Raw genomic sequence first — 20,258 nt, 5'->3', positions numbered from 1 at the left:
CAGTGTGTAGCATTTTTTTTACAAAAGCTCTAGAACACTAATGGAGACACACACACACACACACACACACACACACTCATGTGCTGACACCGGCTGACTCCACATAGATCTGCATTCCTATTTGAAAACAAAAGCCTTACGTTTTGCCTTTGTAAATTGTAAATTTTTCACTAGACCAAAAACAAGGGTGCCATATTTGTATTCATATAACCAGGATGGCTCTGTCTGAATATTAATTAGGATAAAAAAATAATAGCATAGATTTATTTCAGAAGGCAGAATTAATGAATGGGCGCCATCACACATTCCAAAATGCTCTAATTTGCAAAGCAGTTCTTTCATCTTTCAGAGAGAATGACCCCAGCTTAAGTTGCCTGTAGTTAGCAAAGAAGAAACTTGGACTCGCCGTCCTCGTCCTGTTCCTACCTGAGCTTTTCTTCATGCTGCTGCTACATTCCTGTCACTTGTCAAATCACAGTAGAAGCTTTTTGTGAGTTTAATTAAGCCTGACTAATTTTCCAACAGTACAAAGAAAGATGAAGTCCTTAAATATTGAATGCATTTATGATTCGAGGTGTCATTTTCTGAATGTGACTGTTCAATTCTTAGAATTAATTACCCTCTAAATTCAATCTGCTTTTTAAGACATACAGTCATACCTCACACAAAGCATAAGTTCAACATTTCAACTCTTCTCTAAGAGACTATTCCAAATGCTGCATCCAAATTCACATCCTAGCCATGAAACAAAATCATCTTTGATGGGGAGCCATGTAGAAGCCAACTATGCCTTCATCTCGATCTCCATCCCCGGGTTTCCTTCTCCTTCTTTGACCTGGTATTAATTAATTAAAACTTAGCTTTCCTTTGTGCTGTGAACATGGGTAAGTGAGGAAACACCTTCTCTGGTAAGCTTTAGGACCTGAGTTCAATCCCCAGGACTTGCATGAAAAAGACTGAGTGTAGATGGGAGTCCTTGTAGTCCTAATGTGATAGCTAATACTATCAGGGTCTAGAATCACCAAGGAGACAAATTCTTTGTGCATGTCCATGAGAGAGCTTCTGCATTGGGTTCATTGAAATTGAAGTGCTCACCTTCACTCTGGGGTAACACCATACCCTGAGATAAGGTCCTAGACTTCATAAATGGAACGAAACAAACTGGTTGTGAACAGTCACCACTCTCTGCCTTGTGACTGTGGCTGCATTATGGACAGACACCCATGGTTTCTGATGCCCTCACTTCCCCGCTGTGATAGAATCTACCCACGAAAGGTGATGTGAAAAATCAACCTTTTCCCCTGAAATAACTTTAGTCACCGCAACAACACAAAGTAACTATTAGTGATGCACCCAACAATGGTGAGATGGAGACAGCCAGAGGCCAGGATTTACTGTAGTGCAGCCTAATTGAGCAGAGTCAGGCCAGTGAGAGACCCTGTCTTGGGGGGAATAATAGACAAGTGGATGGTAATGAAGAAACAGCATTTGAAGTTGTGCTCTGTCTTCCACATATGCACCTGCCCTGATCTGTCACTTTAACACATCGCAAGCTTCATCTGCTTCTAGAAGCTTCCCTCCAGCTTCTTTTTCCTTCAGTGTCACTGTGGAGATGTCTGAGTACATCTGGGACTAGACATCTATTGGGCGGTGCCTATTTATTCTCCATTGTTACAGTGAAGGCTAGCCTAGACAAGAATCAGTGTCCCATAGGTCCCTCAAGGACTTATGAGGACCATGCAGATAACCGCATCTAGAATTATTTAACAATACCCTCAAAGAAAATTCCACCCTAGACTCCCATGCACAAACACCCTGAGAGACCAAATTCACAAGGGGCCAGCAGAGTGCATGCCTGTGTACCCACACACCAACAACCACAAGATAAAGCAGTGTGGCAAATCCTGAGTGCTTGGGGATTTGTTGGAAGTTAGCAGGCACTTCCAGCATCCCAGGAGATACATGGGTTATAGAAGGTGTTGCTTACTAGGCTTCTTCAATGCCCTTTGATTGGAATTCCAATTTCCTTCCTAACATGGATGGATAAAGGAAACATGGCAGCTGTTTTGTCCTCCAATATGGAAGTCTCAATTGAGGAAATGTCATCACCTGGACTCATCTGTCTAGCATTATCTATATCAACAGCGGCTTCAACACCTTCCCTGAGTGAGACATGGCATAGTCCTCCTTCTCCCGGTACCTCCCCCACACCTTTGATGCAAAACGGAATCTTTACCTTGGAAATATAAAACACTAAGTGCTATGTTAGAGTTCTTGGTTCTAGTTGCTTCTAATTAGAAAGAAAATACTATGTGTCACACACACACACACACACACACACACACACACACACCCTCAAACAAAACAAGAGCAGTTAAAAATAGAGAGAGAATTACTAAGCATCTCCTTGATACACAAGAGCCAGCCCTGGGCTACTGCAGCTAGGCAGCTCAGCATCGGCAGCTCAGCATCAGCAGCTCAGGCATCCCCAGCTCAGGAAGTGGTACTCACCGCCCTTCATCATGCCCACTTCGTAACACTTGCGCAGCCGGCAGGCCTGGCAACTCTTCCTCCGGTTCTTGTCAATGGTGCACTGGTTTGTAGCTGGACACATGTAGTCATTATGTCCTAATGGAAGTGAAGGAGTCAAATTAGTATCATCTCAGGACATGTAAGAGGTCAGGCTCTTCGTGGAAACTCCTGGAAGGTGTATTTAATAATCACTGGTTGGTCTCCCTGAGCTTCTACCCAGTTCCTCCACCTCCCCCTTCTTCCACAGGCAAAGGAAACCTGTTACCCTTAATTTCTGCCTCAGACTATTGCTATGGCGGTTGTTTGGTCAAAGACTCCCCGTCACATGACCTGTGCTGGACAACATACAGGCGGTTTTGTTTGTGGTGCAGGAGATGGAGGCTGGGGTCTCTCCTGTTCTAGGGAAGTGCTTGTGGTGCAGGAGATGGAGGCTGGGGTCTCTCCTGTTCTAGGGAAGTGCTTGTGGTGCAGGAGATGGAGGCTGGGGTCTCTCCTGTTCTAGGGAAGTGCTCTGTCGCTGGATAGCACCCCCACTCTGCAGGGAGATGCCATAAGGACATAGTCACAAGTCAGGATTTGTCTCTGTGAGCGTTGCTTTGCTTTGGGTTTTCCATTTGGTTTGGTCAGAGATTTATGGGATTTCTCAGGCTACACACACACACACACACACACACACACACATGTACATATGTACGTACATACATAAATAAAAATTTATAATTGTCACACCATTATCCTAAGACTTCAGAAATGAGTCCATATATGTCAAGGGATTTGTCACATCCTCTAATTATGAATCCTCTTTCTCTCCTCTCGTGTCTGTTAGTTGTCTCCACCTCTCACTGGCCTGAGTGAGCCCATCCCTCCACATTAACTTCCACCCTACATCAATGGCATTTGTACCCTTCTGGACTCTCCAGAAATGTCCCTGCTGGGTTACATTTCCTCACATCTCCTGAGTGGCTTAATCCAGCCATTGGCTTTACAGTTAGTTCTCTCTCTCTCTCTCTCTCTCTCTCTCTCTCTCTCTCTCTCTCTCTCTCAATGGGCCCATATGAAGCCAGCGTAATGCCAAATATTTCACAGGGAAAGTCTTCAGTTCAGACACAAGACCAAGGGAATGACATGTTTTCAATTCTCAAAACAAAGAGAAAACATATTCCACATACTAACTGAAAACATACTACAGGCCTCTGCCCCCTGTTCACAATGTTTAAGATGTTTGAACCCAGGACTTTTTGCTTCTTTGCAACATAAGAAGCAGCCTCAACTGGAACAGACTAGGGTAAGGATTTGAAAAAAAAAAATGTAAGGCTCCATTTACGTTATTTTCCATTTACATGTATCTTATGAAAGCTACCCTGTAAACTAACATCTTGTCTTGCATAAGGGAGACCGGTAAAGCCAGTAAGCAGGACTATGAATTTGAAACTGGCCAGAGACCTTCTACTACCTGGAAACCCAGGCACAGAGTGTTATCATGTAGTCCAGCCCGGTCTTGAACTCACAGCAATCTGCCTGGAGCAAAGGCTTCTACCATTATGCCCAAACATAGTAATTATTTATAAATTGTCTTTATTAACAGGAAAAAGTTAAGGAATACATAAAACAGGAAACAAGGTTGATGTGGGTTTAAAGTTAGCAAACTCTAGGGGGAAAAATGGTTCATTCTTCTTATACCCTAAGGAAATTTTTAGTGGTTTATCTCTTCTGGTGCTCACAGAGAACACATCGATATATTTTAACTCAAGAAAAAAAAAACTGAGCACATATTTAAGCCTCAGGAAAAAAATGATTAATGACTACTTAAACCAAATACTATTGTTGACTTACTTTCTCTCTGATAGACAGGTATTTTGCAAGTCAGAAGAGGAAAGAGACCCGCTGTGAGTCAGATACAACTGGCTGCCTCTGCTGTTTGGATTGGCTAACCGCTGGAGATTCTATCTTCATCAACCCAGTGAAATTCTTGAACTAACATGTCTAATCCATAAAGTGTGTCGGATCTGTGTAAGTGACTCCATCCCTTAGCAAGAAAGAGAGCAGAGGCAGAGAATCATGGCCACAAGGCAGGGCTTTTCTGACAACATTCAAAAGAAATGCCTAATCAATAAACCAATTAGAAGAAAAAAAAACAGATTCTAATAAGTACATGCTTGCCATCGTACGTTAAAACGAGTCCTTCCCAACCAAACGCCAGCAATGAATACTTTTAAGTCTCCAACTGATGTTAGATAAAAAGCAACCAAGCTGTTGTTTTCCTTGTTAAGTCTGTAAATGCCTGCTGTTAACGCAAGCGTACCCCCCCACTCCTTCATAAGCCCCACTTGATCTTGTGACAATCATTTATGAGAAGCTGTACCGAAGTAGAATTAAGTTTTGAGAACCAATTTGATTATGTACGTGAAACAGCCAGCAATCTTACTGTGCGGATGGGAAGCTTTGGCCCTGTGATAGCACCCGAAGAATTAGAAAAGGGATACAACCAAGATGCAACAGTTGGGGGAGGGCTGGAAGGCTGCACACTTTCCCTTTCCCACTGAGAATAGAAAGCACAGTCTGGGAACATCACTTGGTGGCTTAGCAATTGATAGCATATATGAGACTAACACATATGAGACTAGCATATATGAGACTAGCATATATGAGACTAGCATATATATGAGACTAGCATATATGGGACTAGCATATATGGGACTAGCATATATGAGACTAGCAGATATATGAGACTAGCATATATGGGACTAGCATATATGGGACTAGCATATATGAGACTAGCAGATATATGAGAGTAGCATATATGAGACTATCATATATATGAGACTAGCATATATGAGACTAGCATATATGAGACTAGCATATATGGGACTAGCATATATGAGACTAGCATATATGAGACCTTGGGTTCCACCATCATCAGGAGCAAAATGAGTAAATAAAAGTCCTTTAAAGGAATATGTGTCTGAGACAGTGTGAAGTATAGGGACAGGCCGCAGATGACACCTACAAGCCAGACCTGCCAGGTGAGCCTGGTTCCTGAGAAACACGCCGCTCGTGCCACACAAGAACGTTTCCTTCGGGATCCTTCTGTCTTGACATTTTTTTCTTTGCTCATCTATTCTCTGTCGTAGCAGCTGTTTTCTTTCTCTCATCCTCACTCAGAAAGCCTAGATTTGTTTTGTTATGAAAATAAACAATGATCCATACCCAGACACTCAAAAGGAAGATAAACACAGACCTAATTAAAGCAAGCAGTAGCTTGAGAGAAATCTAATACTGTGGACTTCTCTTTTTGGCAACTTTTCCCCTCAGGACATTTTGGTGGCTACCACAGATCAGATCTCTTCTTTGGGGCTTTAGTCCTGTCTGTGCACCCAACATCCATCCATCCAGAACTGGTACACTGACCCTCAGGAATGGGTGTTACCAGATGAGCTGTCAGTGCTGTAGTTTGAATGACAGATATCTCCCACCAGCTTGTAGTTTGAATGTGTGGTCTCCAGTTTGTGGCACTGTTTCCAAGGTAGAGCCTGGCAGGGGACAGTAGGCCACTGGGGTAGAGGGTCTCTAAAAGTTGACACCCAAACAGGCTCTGTTGTCCCCTCTCTGTATCAATATCAGGCCCTGCCTCAGACTCACACCACCACAGATGGAGGCTTTCTGCCTTCCTGCAGCAACAGACTAATGTCCTTCAAATCCATGAGCCAAGATAACTATTCCTTTCCTACATTATTTCTGTTGGGTCGTATGTCACAGAAACAACATACTAACTAACACGGTAACCATCTTCACACATCTGCTGTCTGTCTCTTGTCAACTACCCAACATGAAGCCACACACAGTCACAGTAGGTCACCTCCTTCTCTGGTCCCTCCCAACACACCTTCAACACACAAGCTTACCCACACAGACACCAAAAGACAGAAGATCAAATCAACTATTCAATTCTTTTTCAAAGCAAAGCCAGTTATTTCAAATAAATACAAATGTGTGTAAGAGTGAGAAAGAGAGTAGAGTATGCTTGTGTGTGTATGTGTCCATACATGTACGTGTATATGTGCATGTGTGTACATGTATATATGTGTGCATGTGTGTATATCTGTGCATATGGTGTACATGCGTGTATGTGGGTATGTATGTGTGAATGTGTGCATGTGTGTGTACATGTGTATATATGTGTGTGTATCTGTACATGTGTATATGTCTGTATGTTTGTGCATGTGTATGTCTGTACATGTGTGCAAACATGTGTGCATATGTGCACATGTGTGTGCATGTATACATATATGTAGATGTAAAAGACAGTGGTAGATTTGAGGTACCTTTTTCATTACTCTTTTACTCTGTTACTCACACTTTTTTATTTAAAAAAATATATATTTATTTCTTAACAGTTTCATGTATAAGATGTTCCTTGATCGAAGTCCGGAACAAGAGAAATGGGATGGAAGGGGGGATATAATGCAAAATGGGATGGTGGTGAGGGGCGGTGGAGCATGGCAGCTGAACACTAGATGCTGAGAGAGCACATCTTTACCCACAAGCATGACGCAGAGCAAAGAAACGGACATAGACAGGGCTAAAGTCTCAAATTCCTCCCCCAGTGACACACTTCCTCCGACAAGGCTACACCATATCCCCAAATGGGACCACCAACTAGTGACCAAGCGTTCAAGTATCTGAGCCTACAGCAGACATTTCCTCATTCAAACTACCACAAGAGCTCTGAACGGCATGGGCGGAGCTATAAACACCGGATGCTCGTTAACACAAAGAGCACTCAGCACACTGGTCCGGCTTGAAGTCATGGTGGTCAGAGTGAATTCTCAGGAATCAATGGCATCTAAGGTGTTTAACACCCACACCTCAAATAAAAGCCAGTTGTAGGCAGCCTTGTCCCAAAGTCTCACTAGAGAGCACCAACAACACTTCTAAAAGTATTTTATTGCTTTGTACACGCATGCACACACACACACACACACACACACACACACACACACACCACAAACACGCACACACACATACACACACACACACACACACACACACACACACACAGTGAAAACATGGCTGTCAAGGCACACTATGAGAAGTGAATTCTCTCCTTCCAGTTGAGGCAGGATCTCTTATCCATGTGCCCTCGGGGCCAGCTGGTCCTCAAGCTTCTGGGTAGTTATTTTGTCCTTGCCCCTCATCTCACCATAGAAGCGCTGTGACTGCCAGTGCAGACACCAGCTGCATGTCGGTTGGATTTCTGTGGCCTGTGCGGCTTGGACTTAGGCAGCAAGTGCTTAGTCCCACTGAGCCATCTTCTTGGTCCACAAATAACGTGCCATTCTCATTTATTTCACATCGTTTTAGTCTCTCTCTTTTTAACTTTTTAAGTTTGTTCATGGGCATGAGTGCTTTGCTTGAAGGTATGTATGGGCAACTACATGCATGCCTGGTCCATGTGGAAGACAAAAGAAGGGAGTGTAGCTCCTGGGACTGCAGTTATGAGTGATTCTGAGCCACCATACGGGTGGTGGGAATTGAACCTGTCCTCTGGAAGTATAGCCAGGGCTCTTACCCACTAAGCCATCTCTCTAGACCCTAAAATGATTTATTTACTCTTCTTATGTGCATTGGTTTTTTTGCCTGAATGTATGTCTGGATGAGGGTGTGAGATCACCTAAAACTAAAGTTATAGACAATTATGAACTGTCATGCAGGAGCTGGGAATTGAACCTGGGTCCTCTGGGAGAGCAACCAATGCTCTTAACCACTGAGCCATATATAACACTGATACCAAGATAACACCTATGTATTCCAGCTACGTTTACCTCCTCTTTATTATAAACCCTTACCAAAATTTTTTATAAAGCTAACAAAAGTTCATTAGAATTTGAAGCATCTGGGAGTTGTACCTAAGTAGTTTTTAAAATGCCAAATTTTTTTTAAAAAATGAAATCTGGATTTATTTCTTTAAGTATCAGCATATATTTGTAGAGTGTTAAATACAGCTTTAAATCCTCTGTGGTTTTACATTAGACTTACATTTAGATCCTTCAGACACCAAGGCAAGAGAAAACTGACATTTTAATTCATGGGTAAAGAACAATGCAGATATCCTATGACAATGACAGACTTGCATCACAATAAACCTGCCACACACTAAACACCACAACTTAAAACGGGTTTACTGTATCAGAGCTGCGAATCACGCTGTCTCTATAACTCTCTGACTTTCACTACGGTGGTTACCTGAAGTGGTGATCATCACAACCAGAGTCAAAGTGCACATTTTCTGGCTTGAAAAAGAATCAAAATTCATCATCCAATGTGCATCTGCTGAATACATAAGCTTTTCCCCACCATTGTCAAGTTTAATAAACATGGAGTCGAAAGGTCATGAGTGGGAGGGAGCATTTTTGTTCTTCTTCGGGCTATAAGGTATGGATAATGTGTCAGGACATAGTTCTGAGAAATCACAGTTTGAGATTGCTTTGAGAAAAATCATAGAATCTATGGGCAGATTTTTCAATGGTCTGCTATACAAACTAGATGCCAGACAGAGGTGAGTAGCAGCCTCCCAGAAAGGGTGGTCTCCTTAAGAGTTCATCTCACTTGAGATCAACTAGTGGAGCCTTTCACAAAGCTCATTTGATGATTCCATCCATGATAACCAACTTCTTCCATTCTGAACGTGGTGTTCCAAGAGCTATATAACGCATGGATGGCTTGATTCAATTTCCCTGTCGGCTTGATGAGAAAGGAATTATATTAATCCACATTTTACAGTTGTATGATTGTGATAAAGGTTTAAAGCTGCTCAAAGCCACCCAGAAAAACAGATGGTATTGAATCAGGTTCTCCCTCCCAATAGAGACTGGACTCACCCATCTCTGCAACCTTCATATACCGAAGGCTCAACTTGTCCAACAAGCTCTTTGTTCAAGAACAGTATGTAATTTCCAGCTGGCAATTATGGCAGGGTTTTCAGCAACTATCTGACCAGTGAGGGTTCTGAGATCAAGGATTCTTGGGCATAAGAAAGTGCAACAGGGCACTAGTATACCAAGCTGCTATCAATGCCTTTACTTTAAAAATGTGCAAGGTGTATGTGGAATGACTGGTATTGAAAAATGAAGGATTACAAGTATTCATAATTATCTCCTAGAAGAATTCATATCAAAATGGATATTAATCATTATTAAGTAGTAAAGTACACGAAGCTAAAGAAGATGTGAAGGTTTAAACCGATCCCTAAATATCTGGGGATAGAGAAGGAGGAGAATGAGGAGGAAGAGGAGGAAGAGGAGGGATCCTTGTACTGCTAAAAGTTGTTCTTACTGTTAATCAGGAGGAGGATCTGATTTATGAGGGAGTGTGGAAAGAAGGGGTGTAGAACAATTCTAAACATGTCAGGAGAGTTCAGTAAGACATCAACCAGCTGTCAAGCAGATAGTTGTAGATGAAGTACTAAAATCAAGACAAAACAAAATTGGAGGTAAAATACTTAATAATCCCTCTTTCAGGTAGGTACATACTCAGTGAATGGGTTGGAGGTTGGGGAATTGCCAATATCAAACTGGCCTGTGGGCACATCTGTTTGGGTGGGTATATTGTTAATTGATATAAGAGAGCCAAGCCCATTATGGGCAGCATCATTCCCTGGGCCCAGACATCCTGAGAAAGCTAGCTAAGAATAGACCTTTCAGCAAATCAGCAAACAGCATTCCTCTATGGTTGCTACTTCAAATTACTGTTTGAGTCCCTGCCCTGACATCTCTCACGGACGTAACTCATTAGACAAAATAAACCCTTTACTGTCCTCAGTTGCTTTTGCATATGTGTATATGTATATGATTGAAAGCAGGAATTCAAACATATATGTGTATTTGTACATAGACAGTCAAAGCAGCATTCCTCCTAATAGTCAAAAGGCAGGGATATCTTAGGGCCTACTTGCTTAAAAAAAACACAAAACAGAATTAACATTAAGCTTTTAAAAACATATGCTACAACATGATTAAATCTGGAAAACAGCTAAGTGAGAGAAGTCAGACACAAAAGGATAAAAGTGACTCTGGATACATGAAGTACCTAAAGTAGTCACACTCACAGAGATACGCCATGGTGACCGAGTAGGGCTATACAGATCCACAAGAAACTGGGGGAATCCCCCCAAAAAAGTGCTCAGAATACCCAAGAAACCATCCACAGAACTTATGAAGCTCTAAAACAAGGAATACCAGAATGTGGATACCTCAGTCGTTCTTAGAAGGGAGAATAAAACAGGGGAGGAAGGCCAAATAGAGGAGCAGGGGGTGAAGAAAAGATCTACAGAGACTGCCTCATCTGGAGAACTAAAGCATATGCTGCCACCAAACCCAAGCACTATTGCTGACGCCAAGAAGTGTTTACTGACAGGAACCAGACATGGATGTCTCCTCAGAGGCTCTCCCAGAGTCATACAGATACAGATGAGGATGCTTGCAGGTGAACATCAGACTGAACACAGGGACCCCAATGAAAGAGCTAGAGAAAGGACTGAAGGAGCTGAAAGGTTTGCACCCTCATGGGAAGAACAACATCATCAACCAGCCAAGGCACTGAGGTGGAGAGGGTGATTGGGAGAGGGAGCACCTTCATGGAAGCAAGTTGAGGAGGAGGAGGGAGGGGAGGGAGGGGGAAGGGTGCAACATTTGAAATGTAAATACAGAGAATATCGATAAAAATTTTTTTAAGTGGGGGAATTAATTGATTAAAAGGCTCAGTTTCAGTCTTAAACAACTTTTGCTCATACAACATGAAGGAACCTAATTCCACTGATGGCACAAATCCAATGGCTGAACTAGTACATTTTTGCTACAGTTTTGAAAAATAAACTTGGAGCTGTCATGAGTATCTACGTGAGAAAGCAGAAAAATTAATCAAAAAGTTGGACTGGCTGTTCCTATTCTGATTAGCTCCTATGTGACAATCTCTGTGGCCAAGGACTGACTTACTAGCACCATGCACCATGATGGACTTCTCAGAAACTAGGTGATGTGCTTGGTAGGTTGAGCTCTGTTTAATCTCAGCATCAGAAACAATGAGGTGGGCTGCTCCAGATACAGAGTCATAATTTGAGACACCAGGGAGCTGACTAACTTATTCAAGGTCTCTTGGCTGCTAGATGGTAGAACCATCATTAAAATGCAGATCTATCTCATTCAAGGGTCTTTGTTTTTTGTTTATTCATTGTTTATTTTTGTTTTTTAAGAATACTGCCAGCTGGAGAGATGGTTCAGTGGTTAGGAGCACTGACTGCTCTTCCAGAGGTCCTGAGTTCAAACCCCAGCAACCACATGGTAGCTCACAACCATCTGTGACGAGATCTGTGCCCTCTTCTGGTGTGTCTGAAGACAGCTACAGTGTAGTTATATATAATAAATAAATAAATCTAAAAAGAAGAATACTGCCATTATTGGCTAGGAAGAAAGAACTCAATATTAACTCAAAATATGTAAGTATTAAATTATGCTTATAATAATAATGAAACAGCTAAGTCAATCATTGTATCTTTGAAGAGCATTTCAGAATCAGCAATGTAATGATCTCCGGTCTGATGCCTAACGCTTTTGTTCCTACCAAGCAGGAAAGATAAACTACATAAAAGATTACATTTATCTGTGCATCAAGGCATACTTTTTTTTATTCTAGAAAACCTGTTCAGCATAGTCTGGCACAAGGTCGGGATAGAAAGAAAGACTAGAAAGCAAATTTTTGAGGAAATTAAACAAAAACTTTAAGCCCTTTGAAAGAATCACTGCAGCAGTGTGTTTGTAAATAAATTTCCACTCAGATATTAAAATGAATACTTTCTGATTCACAGCCAGTACAATGAGCCAAACCAAATGAAATAAAATTTGGCTGTCTCAGTGAACACATTCCTCAAAGTCCAGTGAGGACATTCAGTGGGCCCTGATTTGAACTATTTCACAACCACATCTGTATGTAGCAGAATGCACCAAACCAAAAAGAAAAAGAAAAAGAAATAAGGGGGGAAAGGATGCTTAATCGTGCACCCCAAATTCTATATTCACACAAGTCATTTCTAATTAATCTCATCAGAAACATCACTCACTTCCAAATTGCATTTTGCTTTTATTTTTTTTTTAAGTGAACCAGAAAGTATTACTAATATCCAATTATATTCCCCAATGATGTTTCGAAAGAAGGAATTCTAGGAAAGACAACAGCCCTGGAAAGTTTCCTTTTCTTCATAAAAATGAAGTCAGAAGACATTCTCTCTGTCCTTACAAGACCCCAATCGACTGAAGATGTTGACGTGATACCTTCACTCTGTAGTCCATCTGCAAAGCCACAGTTGTTTCAAGCACCTGGCACAATCGAAGCAACAGCTGCGATACAGCTTGATGGGCTGAGTGACCACCACCTCACCACAGCACCCCAGAGACAGTGAGTCGCTTTCAGCAAGGCCTCTCCTAGCGCCACACACAAGTAAATGCTGGTATACAGCCCAGAATAGGCCCTTCTGAAATTGCTCTCCCTACGCCTGTAATGTCTAGCCCAGGGTTTTGACCACTCTGAGGACATGGTGCCTTGCCCCAAGATTCCAGAACAGCTGGAGGATGGAGAGAGGGAGCAAAGAATAAGATGGAGCACTAGATGAGACTCAAACAAAGGAGAGGATGGTGTAGCAATTGGGGTGACTCATCCCAAGGCAGCCAGCATCTCCCCACCAATCTCCTGGTCTTTCTCCTTTATACACTTTGCTTCCAGAAAACTCTTCAGACCTTCTTACCACATCAACTCCTTTAAAGATAAAACCCCAATGGCCAGAACTGGTAGAAAGAATTTTAAAGTGTTCCCATCCTGAGAAACAAGGAAAAGAGAACGTTCTTGCAATCTGAGACACAGGATAAAACCCAGAGACCCTGAGCACAGTTCCTCCAAGTGGCCTGGTCCCTCATAGCCAAGGATAAGCTCATGCCAGCTCAGGGTCATGTGATGCTTTATGGAGAGAGGGAAAGAGAGTTGACTGAGATCAGATAGATACAGAGCATTGAGATATGAAGGGTCTTCAAACTGCCAGGACCCTTTTTCTTTTCTTCTTCTTTTTCTTTTCTCTTTTCTTTCTTTCTTTCTTTTTTGACACCTGATTCACTAAGTGCTAAGTATGAATTTCACCTATCTTTGGAAGTCTCTGTCAAGTTCTTTCATAGGCAAAACTTTGCCTAGGCATTCTGGTGAAAAGTAAGGACAAGAAAGTCAGGCATTTAAGATTCCACAAATAGGGCTTCCCTAGCACATCTGCAGAAATAGTGTAAACATTTCTAATTTTCTTAACTTGACAGAGACCTCTCCAAAAATAAGGAGAGCGGCTAATCTACTTAATCAACCCCAACAGTTGCTTCTATTACGGGGAATAAATCACGATGGCCATTTTTCTTTCTTTGACACTTAGCACAAGAGCCTCATGAATTCCCCCATGGTCATGCAAATGATTAAAAAAACTTCATTTTTAGTAAATAAAACTTCAGTTCCACAGATGACTTAAAGAGAGTGATGAAGAAGAAATGTGATCAATGTGTACGAAGTTTTTGTTCATCGTGTGGTCACTGAACAGTTAAAAGATGCAGGAAAAAAACACGGATTGATTGGCGTTGTAAATTTCACCCAAGGTAGTATGCATTAGTCCCATGCATTTCATTGTCCTCAAGCCTGGGGACAACTTCTGCGAGATATGCTGCAGTAACCCTATAGACTGGTAATGCGTGAAGTCAACACCTGATGATCACCAGGCAAAAGCAGAATTATAGTTGAAACCTTCCCTCCTGGACATCCAGACCTCCCAAGTCAGTGTGTGTTCACACTTTTTCCTGAGAGCATCACCACAGATGACTTTCACCACACCAGTGGGAAAGTGTGTCCTTTCTCAGAGATATCTGAGTGCTCAATCTAGGATCGAGAGCAATGGTTCTCAACCTGTGGGTCACACCCCCCGCCTTGGGGGAAACCTTATATTGTATACATTACTGACCAGAATTATAAATACATTACAATTGATAACAGTAACAGATTTACAGTTCGTAATTTAATTTTATGCCTGGGGAGTCACTACAGCATGAGAAGCTATATTAAGGAGTGGTTGAGAAGCAATGATCTAGAAGCTACTTCTCTTCCTCTTTCTAGAACTCCTCTCAAGAAGGAAAATGGTCCTCCTGTGTGGCCTACACATGCTACTCACATATAGCGCCTTCACTTCATCTGCAGAAGGAAAGGTGAATATGTCTATCACTAAGAGCACTCCAGTGCTACACTCTAGCCCCATGGTCTTTTGTACGCTCCTGAGGTCCATATGGGTTTGCTGCTTAGCTCGATAATGTTCTAAATGGGCGATGTTCTTCCTGCTTCAACTGCAGGAATATGGGTGTATTCAGAGACTGTTGCAATGTTAGGAGTAATAGACTTGGGCCTGGGTCTTAGGCTGTGTGTGATTCTCAGCAAAGACCAAACTAGGTGACTCCTCTGGAGTGTTTTATGTCTCTACCAGTGACTGCCATATACTGAAGAGACAGTATGGCTATGCTATAGACTATCCTATCTATACTGTGACCCTCTATTGACTCATTAACAAGAAATGAGAGAAAACTGCTCCAATATAAATAATATTCCCATGTGTGTATGCAAACTAACAAGAAAACCCTCCAGAAAAATAATGTGTAAAGTAATATGCCATTTGTGTTGTCAAAGTGTGTGTGTGTGTGTGTGTGTGTGTGTGTGTGTGTGTGTGTGTGTAAAATATTTGTTAAAATTAAGGATACAGTGGGGTTCAGTATGAGACAAAAAGAAGACGTCATTCTTCATCAAACCGCATGTTGTGTTGCTTAACCATTACCTTCTATATTTGTTTGATGCTTTTTTTAATGATCAACAAAGTCAAAGAGGCAGGAACACTTCTCTTCCAGAGCAACAGTGACCCAGTATCAGTGACTTACATTTCTTTTCTGGTTCTTCGTCCTTGTCCCTCTGCTCTGCCACCCATGGCTAAACAATGACCTTCCCCATCAGAACCTTGGTAAGCAAGAAGCCACTGTGTCTTCCCTCAGAACAGGAGAAAGTGTTGGCTGTGTTTTTGTCTCTTCAGATACTAAAATAAGACAAGCTTCCAAGCTGCCTGGGTCCTAAAGCCCTCCAAGTACAACTGTGGATAGTTTCCACTTACTGCCTTTCCAAGCCTGCCTGCTTGCCCGTTGCTTTAAGATGACCCACTGTCCATCTCTTGGGCATTTGTATATCCTCTCTGCAGAGGATAGAGCATCCTTCACCTTCGCCCTACAGTGGACAAGTTAGCAGAAGGCACATCGGAGCATCCTAGACTCACCTTATTGGCTAGTAGCAGCCCCATTTTCCCTGAGCAATCAGAAGAGTTACAAACAACTCTGTGTCCTCTTATGCTGCCCATTAGCCTATGGGAACACAGAACCATCTGAAGCCTATGGTCCTCTTCACTTGGAAAAACCCTTTTAGAAATATCCATTCCCTGTGGGAAGCAATAGATCCTGATGCTAAGTATCAGGTTCTGCAGTCAAACTAACTGGTTTCTATTGGTTTTCTTTCTCCCATACCTTTGTTTCCTCGTCTGTAAAATAAGGGTAAGTTGGAGTGTCAATTTACCATAAATCTGGGGAGAATTAAATGAGATGATGTGTAATATACAGCCTTGGGCTGGACACATACTCATTAAATGCCTACTAACGTTATGATTATTAGGCACAAAATCTCCAGACCAGCACAGCTCAAATTTGTTACAACTGTATTTGGAAGAAAATACTCTCAAGCTGGTCTATTACAACCTATCATTTCTTAGTAATAAAACAGTGGTTTTGCCATTAAGTAATTGTTTCTGGATCATATATCTTGTAAGGTTGTATTTGTACAGTCAGGTATAAATTGTACCAAAACTCTTTATCCTGGCAAAGGCCAAAAATAAATAGATAAATAGATAAATAGATAGATAGATAGATAGATAGATAGATAGATAGATAGATAAATCCATCCTACCAGAATCAGCCAATCAGATAATGCTACTTCACAACTGGAAATTCTGCTAATGCCTAACAAAACCTATAAAATAAATAGCGAGTCTCAAAATAGTCACAAACTATATGCAAACACCTTTCAAATAGCCAAGAATTATGGTGTACCTGTAGAAACTCTCTGAGACATACAGCTATCTTCTTCAAAACAACCTAGCCAGAATTAATAGTCTGATTCTGGCCTTAGAATAAAAACAACTCCCCCCCCAAAAAAAAACTTGTTTGAAACTGGAAATGATAAAACTCTCAGAAAAAAGAAAAATAGGCAGTACCATAGGAAATACGGTGTGGGAAAGGACTTTCCGAACAGGACTCCAGTTGTCCAGGAACTGAGACTAATCATTGACAAAGGGGACCTCATAAAATGGAGTCTTTGGCCCAACTAAAATTGAATGAGGAAAAGGAGAAGGTTCACAAAAGGAGATAGAGTTTTTACTGCCTAAATTTCTAACAGAGGACTAGTGTCCAGAATATTTCTCAAAAGAAAGCACCAAGAGAATAAACTGTACACTTAAGAATGAGTGTGGATCTGAGCAGAGATTTCTCAATAGAACAAGAAGTTTTAAAAAATGGCTATGAAATACCGCAAAGATATATATCACCCTTAGAAGTTAGAGAAATGCAGATTAAAACAACCTTGAGATGTAATTTTACCCTCTTCAGCATGTCTAAAATCAACAAAACAGACAAAGACAAATGCTGCAGGAGGTGTGGGGAAAGGGGACTCTTCACTGCTTGTCACAAACTGGTTGCAGCCACTCTGGAACCCTCAAGAAGCCAAGCATGAGTCCACCACGTGATCTAGTTAAACTACTCCTTGACATATGCCCAAAGGATTCAATAACCACAGGACTCGCTATCTGGAAGAGCCTCAAGCCTAGTCCACAGGCCCCTGCTCAGCCATGTTCCTCTTCACTCCATCCACAATAACCAGGAAACCAAAACAACCTAAATATTTCCAACTGATGAGTGGATAAAGACCATGCCATACATAGAAGATATAGAAAACCATTCAGCTCTAAGGAAACCGAAACAACCTAAATATTTCCAACTGATGAGTGGATAAAGACCATGCCATACATAGAAGATATAGAAAACCATTCAGCTCTAAGGACAAAGCATGGAACTTGCAGGGAAGTGGATGAAGACAGAAAATACGATACTGCGTGCTAGCACAGACCCGGAAAGACTTGTTCTTACCCATTTTCAGGTCTCATCATCCGTCTCTGAGTCTTGAGATGGGAATATGGAAGATGCAGTGACCACAGAAATCAGGAGTTGGTTCTCCCCTTTTACTGTCGAACTCAGATTGTCAGGTTTGGCTGCAAGCCTGTTACCTGCTGAGCTATCCTCTAGTGTATCATAATTAAAATGCTTTAAGCATTGGCTTTAGGGTTCCTTTAGGCATTTCTGTAGCACTTCATTAAACTTATGTCTCCTGGAACTCTGATGTAACTTCTGTATCCTAAGTGCTGTGCCCCTCCTTCAGAAAAGCCAAGTTTATTTCTGCAACAAGAGGGTCTAGCCACACCACCCACCACCTTCATATCTCATGACCCCTTTCTGGCCTCCTGTGGTCCATCAGTTTTCTGTACCTCTCGCTCTGTTTACTTCAGTGACTTACCCCACCCCACCCCCAACACATTTCACCAGAGGCAAAGCAAACACAAGAGCAAAGAAATTCACTAGTACTATTGATATTACCATTATTATTTTTAAAGATCTTCTTTGAAAAGGGTACTACACTGAAAAATATTTAACAAAGCCTGTATGGCCTCAGAAACTACACTTAACTGAAGTGGAAGAGGCCTAGCACTTTGAGAATCATGTAGAAAATTGAGTATCTCTAAAAGAAAGCCACAAAGACGCTCCCAAAACTTGTGTTACTGCAACAGAATATGTTATTTCTGCTCTTAAGTAAGAAAAGAGCAGGCCATTTTAGAGGCACATCATCATAAAGAAGGTACCCATCTATATCTCTAGGCACCCTAGAGTGACCAGGAGTCACCAGTGCTGATCTCAGACTCTATAGAGCTTTAGGTGTGACCCCAGAAGATCAGCTGAAAGAAAACTGACCCAAGAGAACCTTGAATATATATATAGATTTATTTTCAGTAGAGAAGGAAGAAGAGGAAGAGGGGGAGGAGGAGGTAGAGAAGGAAGAGAAGGGGAAGAGGAGAAGGAAGAGAAGGATGAGAAAGAGGAGGAAGAGGAGGAGGAGGAAGAAGAAGAGGAGGAAGGAGAAGGAGGAGGGTAAGAGGAGGAGGAGGAGGGTAGGAGGAGGAGGAGGAGGAGGAGGAGGAGGAGGAAGCAGAAGCTAGGAAGAGAAGAAGGACAAGGAGGCTACAAAGGATTGTCATTGCACCTACTGAACCATTAGACAGTTCTTTGCTTTTCACTCTTTCAGATAATTCAAGATAACTTTCACACCCTTTTACCAACTGCTTTTAAAATAAAAGTTAGACTATTGCCTCATGAAGAAGTGAGGGTGGGAAAAGTTACAGAGCCTATTCATAAGTTGCTTTCGTAACATTGATGTGTGGAATCAGAGCAAAGAGTAAGGAAGGAGATGAGGATCGTGCATTCTCACTGGGCCAATAAATGTATATATCTACCTCATGCAGACTCTCTGATATGCAAAGACATCAGGGCAAGCAGGTATATGACCAAAATCTCACTGATAACAACCCAGCTCCCTTGAGAAATCTGGCTCTTCCTTCCCAATTGAGAATGCATAGTTTGATATCACTGTTTGTGCAGTTGACTAAAATGACACCTGGTTGGCCAGTACTGCAGCTTTAAATACTGTGACTCCTCTTAGGTTTACTAACAAAGTTGTTGTCTCTTCTGCTAGGCTTTCTCACCCAGAGTAATGATAGTCTCCTGGAGCTGCCTCTCTAATGTCTTCTCAATACAATTCCACAGACTCACAACTAATGAAATGTGAGTTGCATTTTAGTGCAAACTTGCCATCGTGCAGACAAACTATAAACTTTCAAAGTAAAGAATGAAGACTCATGGGGTCCAAGAACAGCACTCAACTCAACTGATGTTAAATTTCCTGATCAGCTTAAGAGCACATCTGGAAGTGACATTTTATTCTGTGAGGAATGGATACTTATGGAGAAATTAACAATGCCAATAAATAAAAATCAAAAGGTATCCATGATCCTGTAATTTATTCTTAGCTGCTGCTTACATGATAAAAAAACACATTTCCAAATATCATGCATACCTTAGATAAATAGGTAGGTAGGTGTGGAGAGATATATAATGAGTATATGCATAGATGATAAATGGATGGATAGATAGATAGATAGATAGATAGATAGATAGATAGATAGATAGATAGGTAGGTAGATAGATGATGGATGGATGGATGGATAGATGATAAAGAGAGAGTATAGAGATAGGAGATAGATAGATAGATAGATAGATAGATAGATAGATAGACAGACAGACAGACAGACAGACAGATGATAAAGAGAGAAGATAGAGGTAGGAGATATATATTAATAAATTGATAGATGAGATAGGAGATAGATAGATATATAGATAGATAGGGAGATAGATAGATATTATTGATAAATTGATAGATGAGAGAAAGGAGATAAATAGATGTGTAGATAGAAAATG

The 20,258-nt window shown here is 41.4% G+C and overlaps 1 protein-coding gene across 4 annotated transcripts in view; it reads right to left on the bottom strand.

Annotated features, from left to right (window-relative positions):
• ESR1 (estrogen receptor 1) overlaps positions 1 to 20,258 on the bottom strand; it is a 346,832-nt gene that overhangs the window by 180,461 nt on the left and 146,113 nt on the right. For all 4 annotated transcript variants that reach the window (XM_080941484.1, XM_080941485.1, XM_080941482.1 and 1 more), the window contains exon 4: positions 2,512 to 2,628. In XM_080941484.1, the coding sequence (XP_080797610.1) occupies positions 2,512 to 2,628 (117 nt within the window). The remainder of the gene's footprint in view (positions 1 to 2,511; positions 2,629 to 20,258) is intronic.

This window comes from Micromys minutus, assembly GCF_963924665.1.
Source record: "Micromys minutus genome assembly, chromosome: 30".
Classification (NCBI taxonomy): domain Eukaryota; kingdom Metazoa; phylum Chordata; class Mammalia; order Rodentia; family Muridae; genus Micromys; species Micromys minutus.
This window is presented reverse-complemented; position numbering and strand designations above follow the sequence as displayed.